This window comes from Brienomyrus brachyistius, unplaced genomic scaffold (assembly GCF_023856365.1).
Source record: "Brienomyrus brachyistius isolate T26 unplaced genomic scaffold, BBRACH_0.4 scaffold33, whole genome shotgun sequence".
Taxonomy (NCBI): domain Eukaryota; kingdom Metazoa; phylum Chordata; class Actinopteri; order Osteoglossiformes; family Mormyridae; genus Brienomyrus; species Brienomyrus brachyistius.
In genome coordinates, this window is record NW_026042308.1 from 663,884 (window position 1) to 681,880 (window position 17,997).

General features: G+C 44.9%; 3 protein-coding genes across 7 annotated transcripts in view; 2 read left to right on the forward strand and 1 right to left on the reverse strand.

The window, feature by feature from the left end:
* LOC125721467 (NACHT, LRR and PYD domains-containing protein 12-like) overlaps positions 1-17,997 on the reverse strand; it is a 247,462-nt gene that overhangs the window by 142,808 nt on the left and 86,657 nt on the right. The gene's annotated exons all lie outside the window — the stretch shown is intronic.
* LOC125721464 (NACHT, LRR and PYD domains-containing protein 12-like) overlaps positions 1-17,997 on the forward strand; it is a 388,574-nt gene that overhangs the window by 61,543 nt on the left and 309,034 nt on the right. The window lies entirely within an intron of this gene.
* Positions 1,130-5,479, forward strand: LOC125721495 (uncharacterized). 2 transcript variants are annotated; one of them, XM_048997443.1, is made up of 2 exons: positions 1,130-1,207; positions 2,741-5,479. In XM_048997443.1, the coding sequence occupies exons 1-2, from the start codon at positions 1,200-1,202 to the stop codon at positions 3,504-3,506; spliced, it is 774 nt and encodes a 257-aa protein (XP_048853400.1). In that variant the 5' UTR covers positions 1,130-1,199; the 3' UTR covers positions 3,507-5,479. The 2 variants fall into 2 exon arrangements, 1 of the variants encoding a protein (XP_048853400.1); XR_007385766.1 differs by lacking the exon at positions 1,130-1,207 and adding an exon at positions 1,545-1,920.

A 17,997-nucleotide genomic window follows, 5' to 3' on the forward strand; every position in this document is an offset into this window, starting at 1 on the left:
GGGAGTCTATGGCAGCCCATAGAGCTGATTGGCAACTTTTTTGAAATTTGGCACATCGATAGAGGTCAGTTCCAACTATTCATACCAAATTTGGGTTCAAGCCATCCATCACTCTAGCGCCACCCTCAGGCCAAATTTCAAGAAATGTTTTTGCCTTATTCTCTTTCTTATCATTGTATGATTATGCTATTTACTTTTAAGTATTAGCATTACCTGTCTTGGTGACATCCCATAATACAGCTCTGATGACCTGATCACATATAAAACACGTCCCACGCAGCACATTATGCTTTATTATCTATTTATTATTCAAACGTCAAACTTTGATGACGTCAATGTATATCCCTGACATAAATCACTGACGTGAAGCTATGGACATCATACTTAACTAGCTGACGTTTTAGTATTTTATATAGCATGATGGGTGCAGATCTAACTTAGTGTATAACTTAGTTTCGGCAGTGGTTTTGCTATATAGAGTCCATCGTCATGATCCCATATTTAGCGGAAGCGAAAATAGTGTAATTAGTACAAGTACTAAAGAAATGTAATGTAATGTAATACCGAACAGTTACCGAACAGGATTTATTAGCACTAAAACGGGACGAAGCACGAACATCGACTAACTAACATCAATGACGGACCAGGAAAGAAAGCAAGACATGGACTGAAATAGACAGGACTGGGCGAAATTAATCGGACATAGCTGGGTATAATGGGGAAGCACACGTGGATAATCAGGGGGGCATGGCACACATGAGGATCGTACGAGCTGGGCGTGACAGTTCGACATACTGATCGCTATGTATCGCGATACAACAGTTTGCAATGTTACCAAAGTGTCATTTTATAATTCCCATATTAAATAAGTTACCGTGCATAGTGCTTTGGGGAGAGACAGACTCAAAGAGTGCAATTCATTTCACGTGTCTTTAAGTCATTGTCTGATATTATCCAGAGCTGAATGTGTGATTCATGCTTACTACTATATTCTTGCTTTGCAGTTCTTACACAATTTTTTTTCTTATTTACTTCTAAAAGTAAATAAAAAACTTATAAAACTGTCATTATTATATAAGAACTATACGTATTATGATGTTATTATTCAGTTATGTTGTTGCTTGGTTACATTTGATGCCTCCGCACGTGGGAAGCTACCGGTTTGAAAGACGCGGCTTCACTTGCTTTTCTGCACCAAGATGGCAAGGTACGTTGCACTTCTGCTCCCATTTTATCGTATAACTTATCTTATTATTTAGTATCTGTCTTTGTATGTACAGTGGTACCTCGACCCACGAACAGTCCTGATCACGAATAAATCGGGTTACGAACCAGATGTTCCAAAATGTTTTGTACTGGTTGTCGAACCGTGTTTCGGGCCGCGAACCCACAAACGTCCCGAAAAGGGTCTAATGAAAGCTTCCCAAAAAACCACCCGAAACGCGAAGAAATGTCCAGTATAATAATAATAAAAAAAAAAATCATATTTTCGAAATTACTGCATTTGACTGTTACTCAGTTTTGTAATGTTGATTGTGTAGTGTTTTGGGGGGATGTTTTGTGGTTCTTTTCCGTGTTTTGGCGTCTTTCGAGCGACCAGCGTATGCTCAGTTTTAATGTTTTATTTAATTTAGCATTTGTTAGCATGTAAATGTATGCTCTCAGTTATATGTGCACAGTCTGTCATAATTTGATTGTACGGTAGGGGGCGTTGAGTTGTACTGCGCGTGCTCGAAGTGTATATATGTATGTTTAGAGTGACCTAAAGAGAAAGACGGCGATATGTCATAGTTCATGGTGAATAACGTGTTGTGTGAACTTATTTTTCCATTTATAAATCCTCTATTATTGTTAGTCTTCTCCCGATTTTCTTACCGCTGCACCGACAGTTTGACGTGCCAACAGCATTATTTGTTACAAGTAAGGTTATTTTAATTTAAGTCTATATTCTTGGTCGCGTTCTCCCCATGTCGTCGTGGGGTTTCCTCCGGGTACTTGCTAAATTGCCCGTAGGAGTGCATGTGTGAGTGAATGGTGTGTGAGTGTGCCCTGCAATGGGCTGGCCCCCCCATCCTCGATTTTTCCCTGCCTCGTGCCCATTGCTTCCGGGATAGGCAACCCAGTAGGATAAGCGGTTTGGAAAATGGATGGATGGATTCTTGATCACAGAAAAATATTAAAAATTGAAGAAAATGCAGCGTTTCTGAGGTTTAAACATATTGAACATAATACATATTTACATTATTTGAAATGGGAGAAATTGATTGAGGTCACGCACTTTTCAGGTCAGGAACTAAGTTCGTGAGCCGAGGTATGACTGTATATTGAAATATGTTTGTGTAAAATTCAGTATATTGTTTGGATTATATTTAAATTTTATGTGCAGGTTAGTTAGTGTCATATGCAGGGTTGCCAACCCTCACTCAAGATTTCTTGTAGTCAATCTGTTTTGTTCCATTATAAACCTAAAATTAGCTGCATCAAAAGTGTTGGGGTAGTCTGCAAACCCTCCAGACTATTTACAAGGCAGTAAGACTGTTACACATATGGAGATGAATGTGCAGACTTGTCTGGAATTGAGAATCTCACGCCAGCCAGCTGACCAAAGATAGCAGCTCTGCCTGTGCAGTAATGCGGTTGTTGATTGGGAAGGTGTGGGTCAGTGCAGAAGTGTAGTCCACATGTCAGGAGTGACTGACAGCTCCAATGCATTGCCTGTATGTTGTTTTTCCTCATTCAGAATCAGACGAATGGAGAAAGCTGTTTGCTGGAGCGACGACAGATACTGGGCAACTTGGGACAAGTGGGGAGAGGTGATTGACTGGGGAGATGAGAAAGAGCTGTGCTCCCCAGCAGAATCACCTTCTGACCAGGCTGACAGTTCCACTGAGTCACATTCCCGAAGGCGAATTGCCAAGGCAGTTAGCTGGACGGATGATGCTTATTGGGCAGCCTGGGACAAGTGGGAAGAGATCATCTGCTGGGGTGATGAAGAGGAGTGCTCCCAAGTAACTCCACCCACTAGCCAGCTTGGGAGGGATAAGGGGATAGATGTACATGGGTTGGAGGCTTTTGTGATAAATAACAGGACAATCTCCATAAAGCCTGTAGACAACCATCAAGACAGTCTGAAGATAGGAGCTGTGCTGGTAGACCTCTGCCAGTTTGATCTCGAATATTTAGATCAAAGTAAATTTAATTTCGAAATTGTACAAGTACAAATTGGAGAAGTTGAAGTGGAGGAGACTAGAGAAAAGTCTTTTGAAAAAGCATTTGAACTGGAAATTGTGGATGTGGCAGTAGAAGTTGTAAACAGTGAATTCCAGCTGAATGCTATAAATTTGGATATTGTTGAAACTAAGGTGGACAAATTATTATTGGAAGAACTGATCGTTGGCGATTTAGAAGCAGGCAATGTGAAGGTGTCAGTGTCAAATGGCAATGTGGTGAAGGTACCCTTAAGGTACCCTTCACCACAGAGGAACAGAAAGACCAGGCAACCTTAGACCATACTCTCTGGTGGTTGACTCGTGGCAACTGGACTTGTCTCTGAAAGTTAGAAACATTTCGCTGCTCATCCAATCAGCTTCTTCAGACTGAGGGAGGTAGTAAGTGTCCACATATTTATCCTCCTGGGTAAGTAGTATAAGGGGGCTCGTTGAGTGAAACAAAGTGGGGGGGGGGGGAGTTGCGGGTAGATGTAACGAGTCCCTCCTACTCCAATAGAGTGGGTCGTTAAGGGTGGTCCACCTGGTGGAGGTGCGAATTGGGTCTGTTTTTTTCCTGGGAATTATTTTTGTTTTGGCAAATGATGAGAGGGCCGCAGGTTGAATTTGAGACAGGTTGTGCCTAATGCCTCTACCTCTGTTGAGTGAGGGGTTGTGCATTTGCACATGCAAAGCTGCTTGGACGAGCGGTGAAACGTTTCTACCTTTCAGAGAGGTACAATGTCTTTGGATGTCTTTTGTCTTGTGCAGTCTGGGAGTTGACTGAATGCTGGGGCGGGGGTAGCTATTCCTTTGTAGTGGGGTCCGGTGGGGCGCCTTGGGCTCTGTGGGGCCCGGTGGTGCTGCTGCTTTGGGCCCCGGTCTGGATGGGCCTGGGCCCCCCTCCCTGGATGGATTTCGGGGAACGGGGAGTGCCTATGGGGGTCAGCGGGGGAGCTGGCTCCGGGGGGGGAGGTTGTTTGCCCCCCCCATTCCTTTCCTCCCCATCCCTAAATGCTTCCCTCCTCCCGCTCCATCACACCACCACACATGTAGGGCTTTGAGGTGTAGGTGCGTTGCTGGGATGCAGGGTAGGTATTCCTCCTCTGTCCCCTCGCGACCACCTGTACCTCATTCATACACTACAACGTAGACACTCTCATTACTTACTCTCTCACGACACATACATTTAGGGCGTTGGGGATGGGCACACAGAATGGCATCCAGAGGGCGGTCTGTTCATTCAGCCTTACCTCTGGTGCCAGGGCCCACATCTCAATTTTAATCACACATAGACATTGAGGGCTCTGGGGAGAGGCCGAGCTAACACCAGCTGTTGGTCGGCAGGGGGTGGTTAGTGCCATGCCCTTCACCTGTTTTAAAAGCACTTTAGAACAACACACACCAACACCACATCTGAGCGGGCGAAGGGGGGCATGGGGTCTTTTCACACCCCCGTTCCCTGTTCGCCATTTGGGGCTGAGAGGAACAGCTGGTCGGGGTCTGGGCTGGTGGGCTTCTCGGCTACTGCGGGGTCCGGGGTGATCTTCTGGTCTCCTCGCCAGAGGAAAAATAGGGGTCCACATAGAGTATACATGGGGAGTGAGAGTATGTGTACAGCGTTCATTTCTGTGTGTCTCTATGTTGGGTGAATGTGTAAATATTTGTTTATGTCTGCATGAGGGTGGGAACGTATGCTTGTATATGTGTGTGCCTGTTTGTCTATACACACGTGTCAGGTTGGGTCCTAGACTCCACCTGAAATAACATCTCGGGCACAATAAAGTGGTCCTCCGCAGAGGGGGGGTGGTGGAGGGAAAAAAAAAAAAAGCTTGTGACCCACCGACCGATTTCTTATTTGATTACTGTTGTTCCTTGTCTTGTTTTTGACCCCTCGTGGTCTGCTTTTGTTTTTATTAGTGTCTCTAGTGTTTTTCCCCTTTCCTCCTTTGAATCCCTGAGTGAGTCGTCCACTCTCTGTTTCTGCTTGCTCCATGACACGCTGTCGCTCTCAATCCGCCCTGGACATGTGACAGTATTTCTGTTTTTGCTTTTGTTTGGACGTACTGAGTTTAGGATACCTAGCTTAGAAGGAATAGTTTAGCCTGTCATGTGTAACGTTGTTAAATGCGCTGATATCAGTGTTATGTCACAGTAGCAGAAACTTAAAATGGTACATTTTGTTTTCTTTTTGTTTTCTTGCAATTACTACATAGAAATGTTTAATGTTTTGCTGACATCTAATTAGAAAATAAATGCATTTATGCTTTAAATGATCTTTTTGTTGTCTTCAATCATTTCAACAGGTGAAAATGACCTGAAATCAATGAGTTTGAACACTGGACACTACATTCCGTGTTTGTGTATAAAGTCATGTTTAGCGTACATGCGAGTTCATTCGTATCCTTTTCCCCAGAGACAAAAAGTAGGCTAGGCTAATGGGGGAAAAAACACACAAATATATAGACCTAATGCCAGTGTATTATTCATGAGGTTTTGTAATATCTGAGACCATATTAAACTTAATCTGTGTATTTAATGGATTTATGTGCTATTGCTACTGGTTTAATTGGTAAATAGGCCTTTTTCCAAGCAATTGAATATTTAAATGGGAATGTTTTACGTTATTGATTTAGCTTTAATCATGAAGTACCAAGCTTGATATCAATCCATGTCTAATGTGACATATTCAGGACATGCAAAGTCTATACACATAGGCATAGACTATGGCTGGGATTCGTGTGGCCTACCCTGCAGATGGGAGGCCAGCACTGCATGGTATATATTCTTTAAATTTATTTAATTTTAGTTACATAATTCCTCATATAGACCATGTTAATACTTAATATTGCATATTATATATAGTGAAAATTATACTGTCATTTGACCTTAATGTGTGAAGTGCATGTAAGTATGGAATATCCATCCATTGGCTGTAGCACTTATCCTATTCAAGGTCAAAGCCAGAAGCCATGGATGCAAGACTGGGACAACAGGAGCTGACCCTGACAGGAAGCTCATCTCATAATGATATTCCCCACACCGTGCTACTTCTTGCAGAGCTTTGCTGGGGTAGGTGGTGTGGCTATCATACCAGCCGGCGACGCATCCAGTTAGGATGCTCTTGATGACACAGTTATAAAGTGTCCTGAGGATAAGGGGACTTGTGCCACACCTTTTAGCTCGTCGGAGGTAGAAGGGCCGCTGCTATGCATTTAAATTTTTCCCAATATGATAAATGTAGCGTGGAAAAAGTAACCATATCAGTTTACATGGGCTTCTACAGGGGGTTAAGTATCCATCCATCCATTTTCTGAAGCCACTTAATTCCAACTGGGGTTGCCTGGGGACTGGAACCTATCCCAAGAACACTGGGCACAAGTGGGAACCAACCCTGGGGAATCACCAACACACCACAGGGTGCACACACAACTACAGGACCAATTTAGACTCACCATTCAACCCCTCTTGAATGCTTTTGGACCGTGGGAGGAAACTACAGCGCCTGGTGAAAACTCAGACAAACAGAGGGAGAGCGTGCAAACTCCACGCAGAAAGGACTTGGGATTGAACACAGGACCTTCTTGCTGTAAGGCAGCAGGGCAAACCACTGCGCCACCATGCTGCCCCCGTGTTAAGTATGATAAGTAATATGACAAATGTCATAGCTTAGCGATAGATATGCATAAAATGTACGGAAAGACGATATAAACATCTTGTTACTGGTTCATAATCATAGTGAGAATATCTTATTGTTATGCAAACGTTAGTGCTTCCTTTGTTTCTGATTTGTGTCTTCAGGATCTCCAGGGCAGCTTGTGGACAAACAGGAGGTGACGCCTATGAAAGGAGACACTGTCAGTATTCAGTGTCACTATACTGACATTTACATTGACATGATGTGGTGTAGGATGGGCAGGGGCTCCTGTGTAGAGAATTCTGGGAGTTTGGATGGGAGGCCTGTGGAGCTCAGTGATGAAAGAGTTAATAAAGTGCTCAGTGTCACAATGAGGCGACTGGAGAGGAAGGACACGGGCTGGTACCTGTGTGTGGCAGAAAACCTGCAGACACTCCTTCCTATTAAAGTCAATGCACAACCACACACAGCACTGAATGTAAGTAATTAATTAAAATATGTGAGTCGTTTATACTCTATTAGAAATAAATAAAGGCTAAATGGATCCCAAATCTTTCCCTCGTGAAGGGAGTTGGCGCATTTTTTTGGGAAGAATCTGTTTGGGGGAGGGGGCGTGCACTGTACTCACTGGGGTATTACCAACAAGCACCAGGGTGAACAAAATACTCAGCTAAAGTCAGAGCAAAGCTAAAAAGAATGAAATTAAGCAGTTTTAGCTGACTTTAGCGGACATTCTTATAATAAACTCATTTCTTACGAGTATTATGCTTGATATATGAAGTATGTTAACACCCCTTGGCCTAGATTTGTGATCTTTCATTCCTCTGAATCCTTTGCTCATCCCGATTCAAATTCATCCATTGCCGTTAATTTCCTTATTGGATTTTCTGTCATTCTGAATTTTTCAGTAAACCTACTTTTGTGAACTTGTCCTAGGCAGTTGATCCAATCACCACCAAACTTGGTGTGCATGATCTACAATATAGGGGACCGAAAGGTATTCAAAGAATCATGCTATATCAAATGCTATGGCCACTGTCGTCCAAAGAATTTCATGACAAAGCCACTAAATAGGATGTCAGGCAATAACTCAGCAATGATTTGTTATTGGATTTTAGTGAACATTTTGCACAGGCCAAAAATTTGGTACAATCTTCAATTTTTTAATTTGGCACCCTGACACAGGCCCATCCAAAATACTGGCTCACCAAATTTGGGTTTAATCCATTCATTCCTGTAGCAACACCATCAGGTCAAATTTCAAGATATGTTTCTGCATGTAAATTCTGAATTCTTAAGCCTGGGATTATGATCTTTGGTGTGTTTAAAGCCATGGCTTGTCTAACTTCGATTGCACTCATTAATTAAGTCTGTCATATTGTCATTTTGAATTTTTCTGAAAAAAAAGTTTTTTGGAAACCTAGGCTGTTGATCAAATTATCATCAAATTTGGGTTGCATCATCTAGAAGGGATTGTGACCAAAAATTACTAAAAGTCAGATGCTATGGCCACTATCATCCAATGAATTTGATGACAAAGCCACTGAACAGGATGTGTGACCATATCTCAACAAAACTTTGATTGGATAAAATTGATTTGGTGACTGGACTTGGGGCCCAATTCTGAGGAATAAGAACAAAAATAGTGTCATTCCACCACTAGGTGGTGTTGCAATAAGTAAACATGCCTTGTGGCTAATAACTGTTGAATGGATTGACCTAGGGGTGCGGCATGGTGGTGCAGTGGTCAGTACTGTTGCCTCACACCTCTGGGACCCGGGTTCGAGTCTCCACCTGGGTTACGTGTGTGTGGAGTTTGCATGTTCTCCCCATATCATCGTGGGGTTTCCTCCAGGTACTCCGGTTTCCTCCCACAGTCCAAATACATGCTGAGCCTAATTGGACTTGCTAAATTGCCCGTAGGTGTGCGTGTGAGCGTGAATGGTGTGTGAGTGTGCCCTGCTATGGGCTGGCCCCCCATCCTGGGTTGTTCCCTGCCTCGTGCCCATTGCTTCCAGGATAGGCCCCAGACCCCCCGCGACCCAGTGGGATAAGCGGTATAGAAAATGAATGGATGGATAGTCTTAGTACCCAGCCTCATAAGTGAAACCTGAGGGACTTTTGACTTGCAAAGCGATTTGTCCATCACATTCAAATGATTTTGATGGTGATGCCGCCAATCACTGTGTGTTAACATATCTTAGCAATTCTTTGGTCGTTTGACGCCAAACTTGGTATTTTTACTTGGGGCCACACCTTTGGGGAGTGCATCAAATTCTGTGTCATTTAACCACTGGGGTGGGACACGTTTCACTGACCTACAATATTTTTTCTAATACATTTTGATGTATTGGCCTTTCAAAAGTGGTTGTTATGACTGGGGATTGTCAGGATTTGTCAGTGTTTTTTGTAGCCTTTTGATCACCTTCATATCTATTCATAGACATCGTTTTTAAATGTGCAACAACATGGATTATTTGTGACTGTGAAAGTCATGACAGCCAGCTGATCGGCAGATTTATTTGCGAAGCCTTCACTACATAATGTTCATACCTCAATTCTTTTCATCTTTCCCAGCTAATGGCCTCCAGATTCTACCAGTAGTACAGAAGTACAGAGCAGCACTTTGTCACACTTTAAAGTGCAGTTCAGTCTTTAAAAAATCAACTATCTAAAGTGTGATTTTGATGATGTTACCACATGTTATATAGTAGTTAAGAAATTGAAGTCATTTTGGATAAAAGCGTCTGTTAAATGCTGCACATGTAAACCGAATGAATGTGAACCTAAATTAAATAATAAGACAGTGCCCTAAATTAAAAACTAACAGATGGAGGAGTGTAACTGCTGTTAGGATCAGTTATGCTGCTTTACATTTATTTAATTAATTTAAATATAAGAATGATTTAAACATAACTGAATCCGCAGCATTATTTGATTTAAATGAAGAATTTAGTAATTAACATAATTATAATTAAAGGCATACGTTTGTAAGGAGCTTTCTAGTATTTCTATAGAGGAACTAATCTGGCGTTTGAGTTGCGGTCTGGTCAGTTTTGCTGGTGACATTTTCGTTTCGCTCAGGTAAGTGCGGGACTTGTTATGAGGCTGAGAAAGTGTTTTAATTTATAAGTGTCAATATTCATGGGGATTGGAGTTATTGTATAAGCTGCAGTCATAAGTTTTATTTCTTTAACTCCTCTTGAATTATCACGGCCAATGAGGTATGAGATTTTATGTCCAATTTGCAAGTTAATGGCGTGAGCGAGCTGTATTCTTGTTTGTCTTTGGTTATTTTTAGGAGAATGCCTGTGTTTTTGCTGATTAATTTTATGATTTATGTGCTTTTTTTATCTAGTTCTCACGGCATGCCTGACGGGATAGATATGTGAATAAATGCCCGTGATCAGAGATCAACTTGTGTTCGTTATTGAAGGGAGTTACAAGTGGAGGGGGCGCCGCGGTGGCCTCATAGGAAAGTTACGTATCATCATCGTCATCATCATCGTCATCATCATCATCCATCCATCCATTTTCCAAACCGCTTATCCTACTGGGTCACGGGCGTCTGGAGCCTATCTCAGAAGCAATGGGCACGAGGCAGGGAACAACCCAGGATGGAGGGTCAGCCCATTGCAGGGCACACTCACACACCATTCACTCACACATGCACACCTACGGGCAATTTAGCAACTCCAATTAGCCTCAGCATGTTTTTGGACTGTGGGGGGGAAAACCGGAGTACCTGGAGGAAACCCCACGATGACATGGGGAGAACATGCAAACTCCACACACATGTGACCCAGGCGGAGACTCGAACCCGGGTCCCAGAGGTGTGAGGCAACAGTGCTGACCACTGCACCACCATGCCACCCACCAGAAAACCATACATGTTCTTAATCTCAAAATCAGTTCATCGTTTTCCCAGAAGGTGGCAGCACATCAACACTGCAACCTTGGACAAGGATCGCCGCACCTTTTCCTGCATTTGGAGCTGTTTCATTCCCTAATTTTGCGACTTAACAGACTTTAGGCCGCCCTTTCTTTCTGTATGGGACTGCTGCAGAGTGACGGCCTGTATTCTGTTACTCATTGTTTGAACTCTTCATAGATTTCAACACTCAGATTCTTGGTTAGATTGGGGTATTTTCTTTTTGTTTTCCGTTTATTTGTATACCAGTGGCTGCCTCTATTGATCTGGCTGACTAAGATTTGATTGGTCTGGGGTGGTGGTGTTCACACTTTCACCGTGTGCAGTATAGTTGTGTGGGGATCAGTGTGGTGGAGCACAGGTGTGTGTGTGTGTGTGTGTTTAGGGGACTCCATTCCCCTTTTTGATCAACTTCACCGGACACCTGTTTCTTGCTTGGGTTTTGTCAGCCAGTGGCCAAAGGCTGGTTGCTGGTTTATTTTTTAAGGTCGTTGATGCTAAAGCGCTTGTCTTGTTTCTTGGTTTTATATTTTCAACAAACTGTCAATAGTACAAACACGTCCAGCTCCAATCAGTAAATGAACTTGTGTGCTCTTAATTTAGAGTAATTTTTCCTGTGGTGAAATTCCCCAGGTGGCATAGTCGTGTCCTTGTACTACTGACCGCTCTCTGCCACAAACACTTTACTCTAAACCTAAGCCTAATCCTAACCCTAACCATAGCCCCAAACGTCATGTCCTGCCACCTCCCTGACGTGGCTCTAATAAGCCATGCCTGCTGCTCGTTGGTCTCGCGTCTCGTTCCATCCCTCATGTTAAACACTCCCAGCTACTTCCAGTCTGTTCCCTTGTTATTCCTGTATAAGTGCTTCCTGGCCCTGTGTTCCCCATTGATGTGGTGCCCTCCGTGTTGCTCGTTCCCTAGCCTCCCATCTTCATCCCAGTAAATCCCAGTTTATTGTCTGACAACACCTGCTCCCAGAGTCGTTCATCCTGGCACCCAACAGACTGAAGGAACTCGACAAGCCCCAGTAGGTTCCCCAGGTCCCTACAGCCGATCACTGCTGCTTGTGTCAAGCATACCTAATGTCGCTGGTTCAGGCCGCAGTACATCTTTCCCCAGAGAGAATGGCCCATCTCTGACGGAGGGCATAGCCGCCCTCTCCCCGGACTCCCAAGTGGAGGGTGTGACAGCTATAGCGGAGATCCTCAGGGCCCTCTGGAATGGAGTGAGTGTGCTGAACCCCGCAGAGGTGGGGTGCTCTGGAGAAAAGGAGCCCGCCGACTCCATGTCGTTTGCCGTAGGGCGACCTGCCTCCTCATTGTCACTTGAAGTCTGACAACATGATGCTTCTCTGGGATTTACTGTGATCCCCCTGTTCACCAAAACATGCTCCCCAAAGCTCTCCAGCACAGAAGAACAGGCTTTACTCCTAGTTGTATAGTTGACAGAGTGCTGGACCACAGTAGAGGTTGGACTTTGCTTCAACGTGGTTTTATTGGAAGTCTGCACACAATACAGATGTTTCCTACTGTCCTTCGTTCCAATTAAATGTGGAAACGTTGTGTCAGCTGGCTGGACAAGACCCTACTGCCTCTTTTAATAGTACACATAGTAGTGAGCAGTGGTGACGTAATGGTTAGGGAAGCGCACTCGTGATTGAAAGACACTGCATCTACAGCATCTGGCCCAGGAGAGCCAGCCGTTGCAGTCGTTACATCCGCACTTAAGGCTCCCAGCCCAGAGGGCCGCTCAGGCCGCACCCACAGTGTCCAACACAGGTGAGGCCTTGGTTGCCTCTAGGCTTCTCATAGAATCTGACACGGTTCCCTGTTCCCGGTACCAGCCGACACTTGCCACACTGCTCCATAATGTCAGGCCAGCGTCCACCTCTCTGTCCCCTGATGCCTGGCCAGCACCCACCTCAATGTCCCAAGACGTCCAGCCAGCGCCCACCTCATCTCCTGACGGCCTGCTGGTGCCCACTTTCTATCCTGACGTCCCACCGGCACATGCCTGCAGGCTGCCACCAGCCCAGAGAAGATGGATCCAGAGGATGTCCTGCTGGAGTGCCCTGGGTCCTGCTACGTGGGTCCCTCCTTCATCCCAGACTCCGGTTACTCTGGTCCCAGTTTCTGGTCACCAGAATCAACAGGAGCCCAAGAAAGCGGCAGGCAGAATGTCTGTCTCCCAGAGAGGGTTTGCCAGTCTCTGCTCTTGCCCTGTATGTCCCTTGTCATCTTCCTGTTCCTCTCCTGTTGTCTCCTTGCTGCCCTACTGCTCTGCGGTTCTCTCATCGCCCGCCAACTCCTCACGTCCTCCGGCCCTGCTGGCCCTCCCAGACCCTCTGGTCCTGTGATTCGGCAGAGTTCAGCCTCACCTGGAAAGGGGCCTAGGAGGGTCCCCAGCCCCGAATCTTCGCCTGGCTTCCCTGGATGCCCCATGTTATTCCTTTTTGTGCCTCAGTGTTTGTCTTGTTGCTCTGTCCCGCCTGTATCTCTCCTTGTCTTGTGCATCCTGTGCCCCTGTTCTTGTTGACCCTCCACCTGTCCGTCCTGTTTTGGGGTCTGACAGGACTGCTGTACCTGTGGTTCCTAGCTTTTCCTTTATCCGCTCCATGTCCTTAGTGATGTCCTGCAACTGCTCTTATGTCTGGTGTTGCTGTCTGTCTAGTGTTCTGTCTAGTCTTGTCTGGTCTTGTCCTGTCTACCATCTGTTCTGTCGTCCCCTGTCTAGTCCAGAGTCCAGTCTGGTTCCATCCCTGTTGTCTAACCCCTTTGGACTTCATGGCCGGAGCACATGCTTCTGGTGGGTTGGGGTGGGGGGGGGGGGGGGGTACTGTCACATTAAGCAATGCCATTTTTATCCACTATGCTTGTCCATTTATGGGTCAACGCATGTTCTGACCATCGATGCTCTCTGCCTCCCCACATTTCCAGGTGCTGCCCGGGGGGGGGGGGCACCATCTCAGCTGGAGTCCTGGTTCTGTCCCATGGAGGGGTGACACTGCGAATTGGACCTGCTAACTGTGTCATCCTGGGTGCAGCCTTGAGTGTCACCCTACACAGGCCAGCGTGGAGAACAGGCTTATTGACAGACTTTAATCACACCTCACACCTGGCCTTTAGCAAGCAGCTCCACTCTTTTCTGTTCTCAGTAATATTAGTCTGCCGGGGGGGTTGGGCAGCCAGTTGTCCATGGACCTCCAGAGGTCTTTTTTTCTCCTTACTTGGGGGTTTTGGTTCCTCTCCTCCGTTGTCATCTGGCTTTCTTTATTTAATATCTTTCTTTTCTTTTTCCCATTGTGTATTACTGTCTTTAATGATGTTGTAATGTATGACTACACATCTATGTAAAGTGCCTTGGGACGACTCTGTGAGGCACTATATAAAAATGAAATTAAATGTCCCGCCTCCTCCCTGACGTGGCTCTAACAGGCCATGTTTGCTGCTTGTTGGTCTCACGTCTCGTTCCAGCCCTCGTGTTAAACACTCCCAGCTGTCTCCAGTCTCTTCCATCATTAGTCCTCCATTTAAGTGCTTCCTGGTCCTGTGTTCCCCAGTTCGATCACTGATGTTGTGCCTTACGTGTTGCCGGTTCCATAGCCTCCCATCCTGATCCCAGTAAGTCCCTGTTTGTTGTCTGAGAAACACCTGCTGCACGAGTCTTTCATCCCGGTGACCACGACACCAACCACCAGTGATGTCTGTGGAGCCCAGAAATACCAGCCTAGCTGCACTAGTGCCCAGGCAGCACCTTGACAGCGGCATGTTTGCATTGTTACATTTGCCTCACTTGTTCACCACTTTCAGCAACAGTATCTGCTATGTACTAGAACTGTAATCATATGTGAGTGAGTCTGTCTGCTTTGAAGGAGCAGAGATCCCAGCTCCTTACTGTAGGTACAGGGCACAGAAACGGGTAAATCCTGTAAGGTAACATTATTAAAGTCAGCATAGATTCCAACATGGATCCAGAGGATGTCCTGCTAGACTGCCCTGGGTCCTGCTACGTGGGTCCCTCCTTCATCCCAGACTCCGGTTACTCTGGTCCCAGTTTCTGGTCACCAGTATCAACAGGAGTCCAAGAAAGCGGCAGGCTTTCTGTTCTGGAATATGAAGTTCATAGTCATAGTCATAGTCAGTCATAATTTTGTTGAAGTTCATAGTCAGTCATAATTTTGTAGCATTAAAATGTAACTTTTAAACAAATCCTAACAGTATGTGTGATTGTGGGGGGGTGTGGGGTCTCGGGGTGTAACCTCTGTCTCTTGGCTTGTTTCCTGTCCCTCCTGCTGTATGTGTGAAGTCTGCATGTTCTTCCAATGTGGGCTTTCTCCTCCTACTTTGGAGAACATGAAACTGCGATCAGCCGATTGGGATCTCTAAGCTGCCCTTAGTGTGAGTCTGTATGTGTGAGTTTGTGCTCTGCTATAAACTAGTATCCTGTCCATTGTGTCCCCCGCCCTGTGCCACCTGGGACAGGCTCCAGGCTCCCCACCCCCCTGTACAGGATAAGCAGTAATGCAGGACGGCTCCACACTGTTCCAAAGAAATGGCGCTCCAGCTCCCTTCAGGACTTCAGACCAGCTGCTCTCACTTCACACCTCCAGGCTTGTGGGTGTGGTTCCCACTCCTGGTTCTGCATGTACAGCTTGCATGTTCTCCCCGTGTTCCTGTGGGTTTCCTCAGGTTTCCTCATGCTGTCGAAGATCATGCAGTTTGGTGAATTAGTGTCTCTTGATTGTCCTCAGCATGTGAGTGAGTGTTTGCCCTGTGATGGACTGGCATCCCATCCAGGGTGTCTCTGCCTTGTGCCCTGTGCTTCCTGTGATGTGTGTGTCCCATAACCCTGTACTGTGGTTATTGGAATTTGTTGGATACTTTTTTGATATATGATCTTTCTGTTCCTGGGGATGGCTGAAGCTGGTCCATTAACTTTTGGCTTAAATATAAGAGTAGTGTTCAATGAATATCTAGAATAAATTTTCATTATTAGAGTATGGAATTATTTTGGATGATTAAAATGATCACTCTGAACTTGACTGTCCTTCCTAACATAAATACACTCCCTGCACAAACACACAGAAAGAAAAGGAAGAGATGACATATATTTTCTTGAATATTGTATATAGAATAATGTAAAAAAACAAATCTGTGCATTGACAGTACTTGTCAAAGCTTGTTCTGTCTAATCCTGACACAGTCTGTCTATAACTGCACATCCCTGCATGTTTCACCTGAAACCACATGATCCCAAACGTGATTCTAAACCGACACAGAAATTCATTCTCAGTAGATCTGCTCTCTTATACCTTTATACATAATTTCTATCTACTGTACAAAATCAAAGAGTAGGATTATAGTTCGTTTACAGAAAAACAATGTCAGTAACTGTTATTCTCATAAAAGATAAATAAATGTTCGCTTTGGGTACAGTTTGTATAATGTACTATTTTGTTCATAAACTGCAGCTCCACTGTTTGCCCAGTCTGCTCTTCTCAGTCTGGTCTCAGTCCAAAACCACACCTGCTGCAGTCTGAGAAGCAGGAAGTTCCTCCCACTGTCACACACAGACGACTGTGAGAGAAAATGAGACTGAATCCTATCAGTGTTCGTGGTAAAATGGCAGAAGCCAGAGTTGCAGTGGATGTAAACGAGTTCAGCTGTGCAATATGTCTGGATCTACTAAAGGATCCAGTGGCTATTCCCTGTGGACACAGTTACTGTATGAGCTGCATTAAGAGCTGCTGGGATCAGGAAGATCATGCTGGAGTTTACAGCTGCCCCCAGTGCAGACAGACCTTCATACCCAGACCTGTTCTGGGCAGAAACACCATGCTGGCTGAAGTGGTGGAGAAACTGAAGAAGACTGGACTACAAGCAGCTACTCCTGCTGACCAGTATGCTGGACCTGGAGATGTGGAGTGTGACGTCTGTACTGGGAGAAAACACAAAGCTGTCAAGTCCTGCCTGGTGTGTCTGGCCTCTTACTGTGAAACTGACCTGCAGCTTCACAACAAACTCCACCATGCAAAACAGCACAAGCTCACTGCAGCCACCGGATAAAACTCACACTGTTCCATTGGGACTGGTGTGGTGCTGAGGTGTCACCCACTGTACGGCTGCACTCAGGTTCTCATCCCTGAGGTGGTTCGTCGTGTGGTGGGTGCAGTAAGGCACTGTACTCAGTGTGTGCTCCTTACCTCCGTACCTTACCTTACCTTACCTACATCAACACAGTACAAATGTACATGTTATAAAAGGTCTTTCGGTACTAAGATGTACGTAGATTAATACTTTTCTATTCAAGGTTAAAGGGTTCAGCCTTTAATGCATTGTGTTGGTTGCCATAGGATAATATTTTGGCTTTCAATGATAACCAGTGAAGCTCAAAATTTATGAAAATATTAACAAAGAGGTTCATTGTTTTGTCTGATATGCTGAATTATGTCTGACTTGGAACAAATGAAGTAAAAGTAGTCAGGGCTGGAGTGGGACTGAATATCTAACCAGGAATTCAAGCCCCCGGACAGCCCAATATAAAACTATATAAACAATTACACTGTTATTATATGTTTCTATTCACACATCCATTTTCTTGGCTACTGAACACACATTCTCACCTACATGCTTTAATTTCACCTTCATGTCATTTTTACCGGCACATTTCACTAATATTAATAACGCGTGGAGCAGCTTTGACATAAATAATGAAGCTTCGCCTCAGTGCCTGTCCTTCTGTCTCTTACCCGTGTGGCCAGCAGCCATCGCTGTCCATCCCCTTTGTCCTCTCATCGTCTTTGGCCCTAGTGTGTTCTTCCTTTTCCCCACATGGCTGCATTTGACTCAATGGGATGAGTGTGTGACACAGAGGCTGGGACCAGCTGGTTATGGGTTTGAGGCAGGTCAGGAACCAACCTCACCTCTTTCATTTAATTATTGCTTTTCTATTCTTCCCAGTGTTTGTTAGTTCTCTGTTCTGCTTGTGAAGCTTGTGCCTTGTTTTATTATGTTCCAGATGTTTCTGTACTTTCTAAGTATTGAATTCCTTGTGTGTGTTTCTTACTTTCAGTGTTTGTGGGAGTTTTCCTAGTCTTGTGTTCATTAATATAAGTTACTGCACTTGTTGCCTGTTTTCCCTGCACTGTTGTTATTGGTTAATTGTCTTATATGTCACATCTGCTTCTTTGTTAGTTCGGTACAGCAGCCTGAGCATTAGAA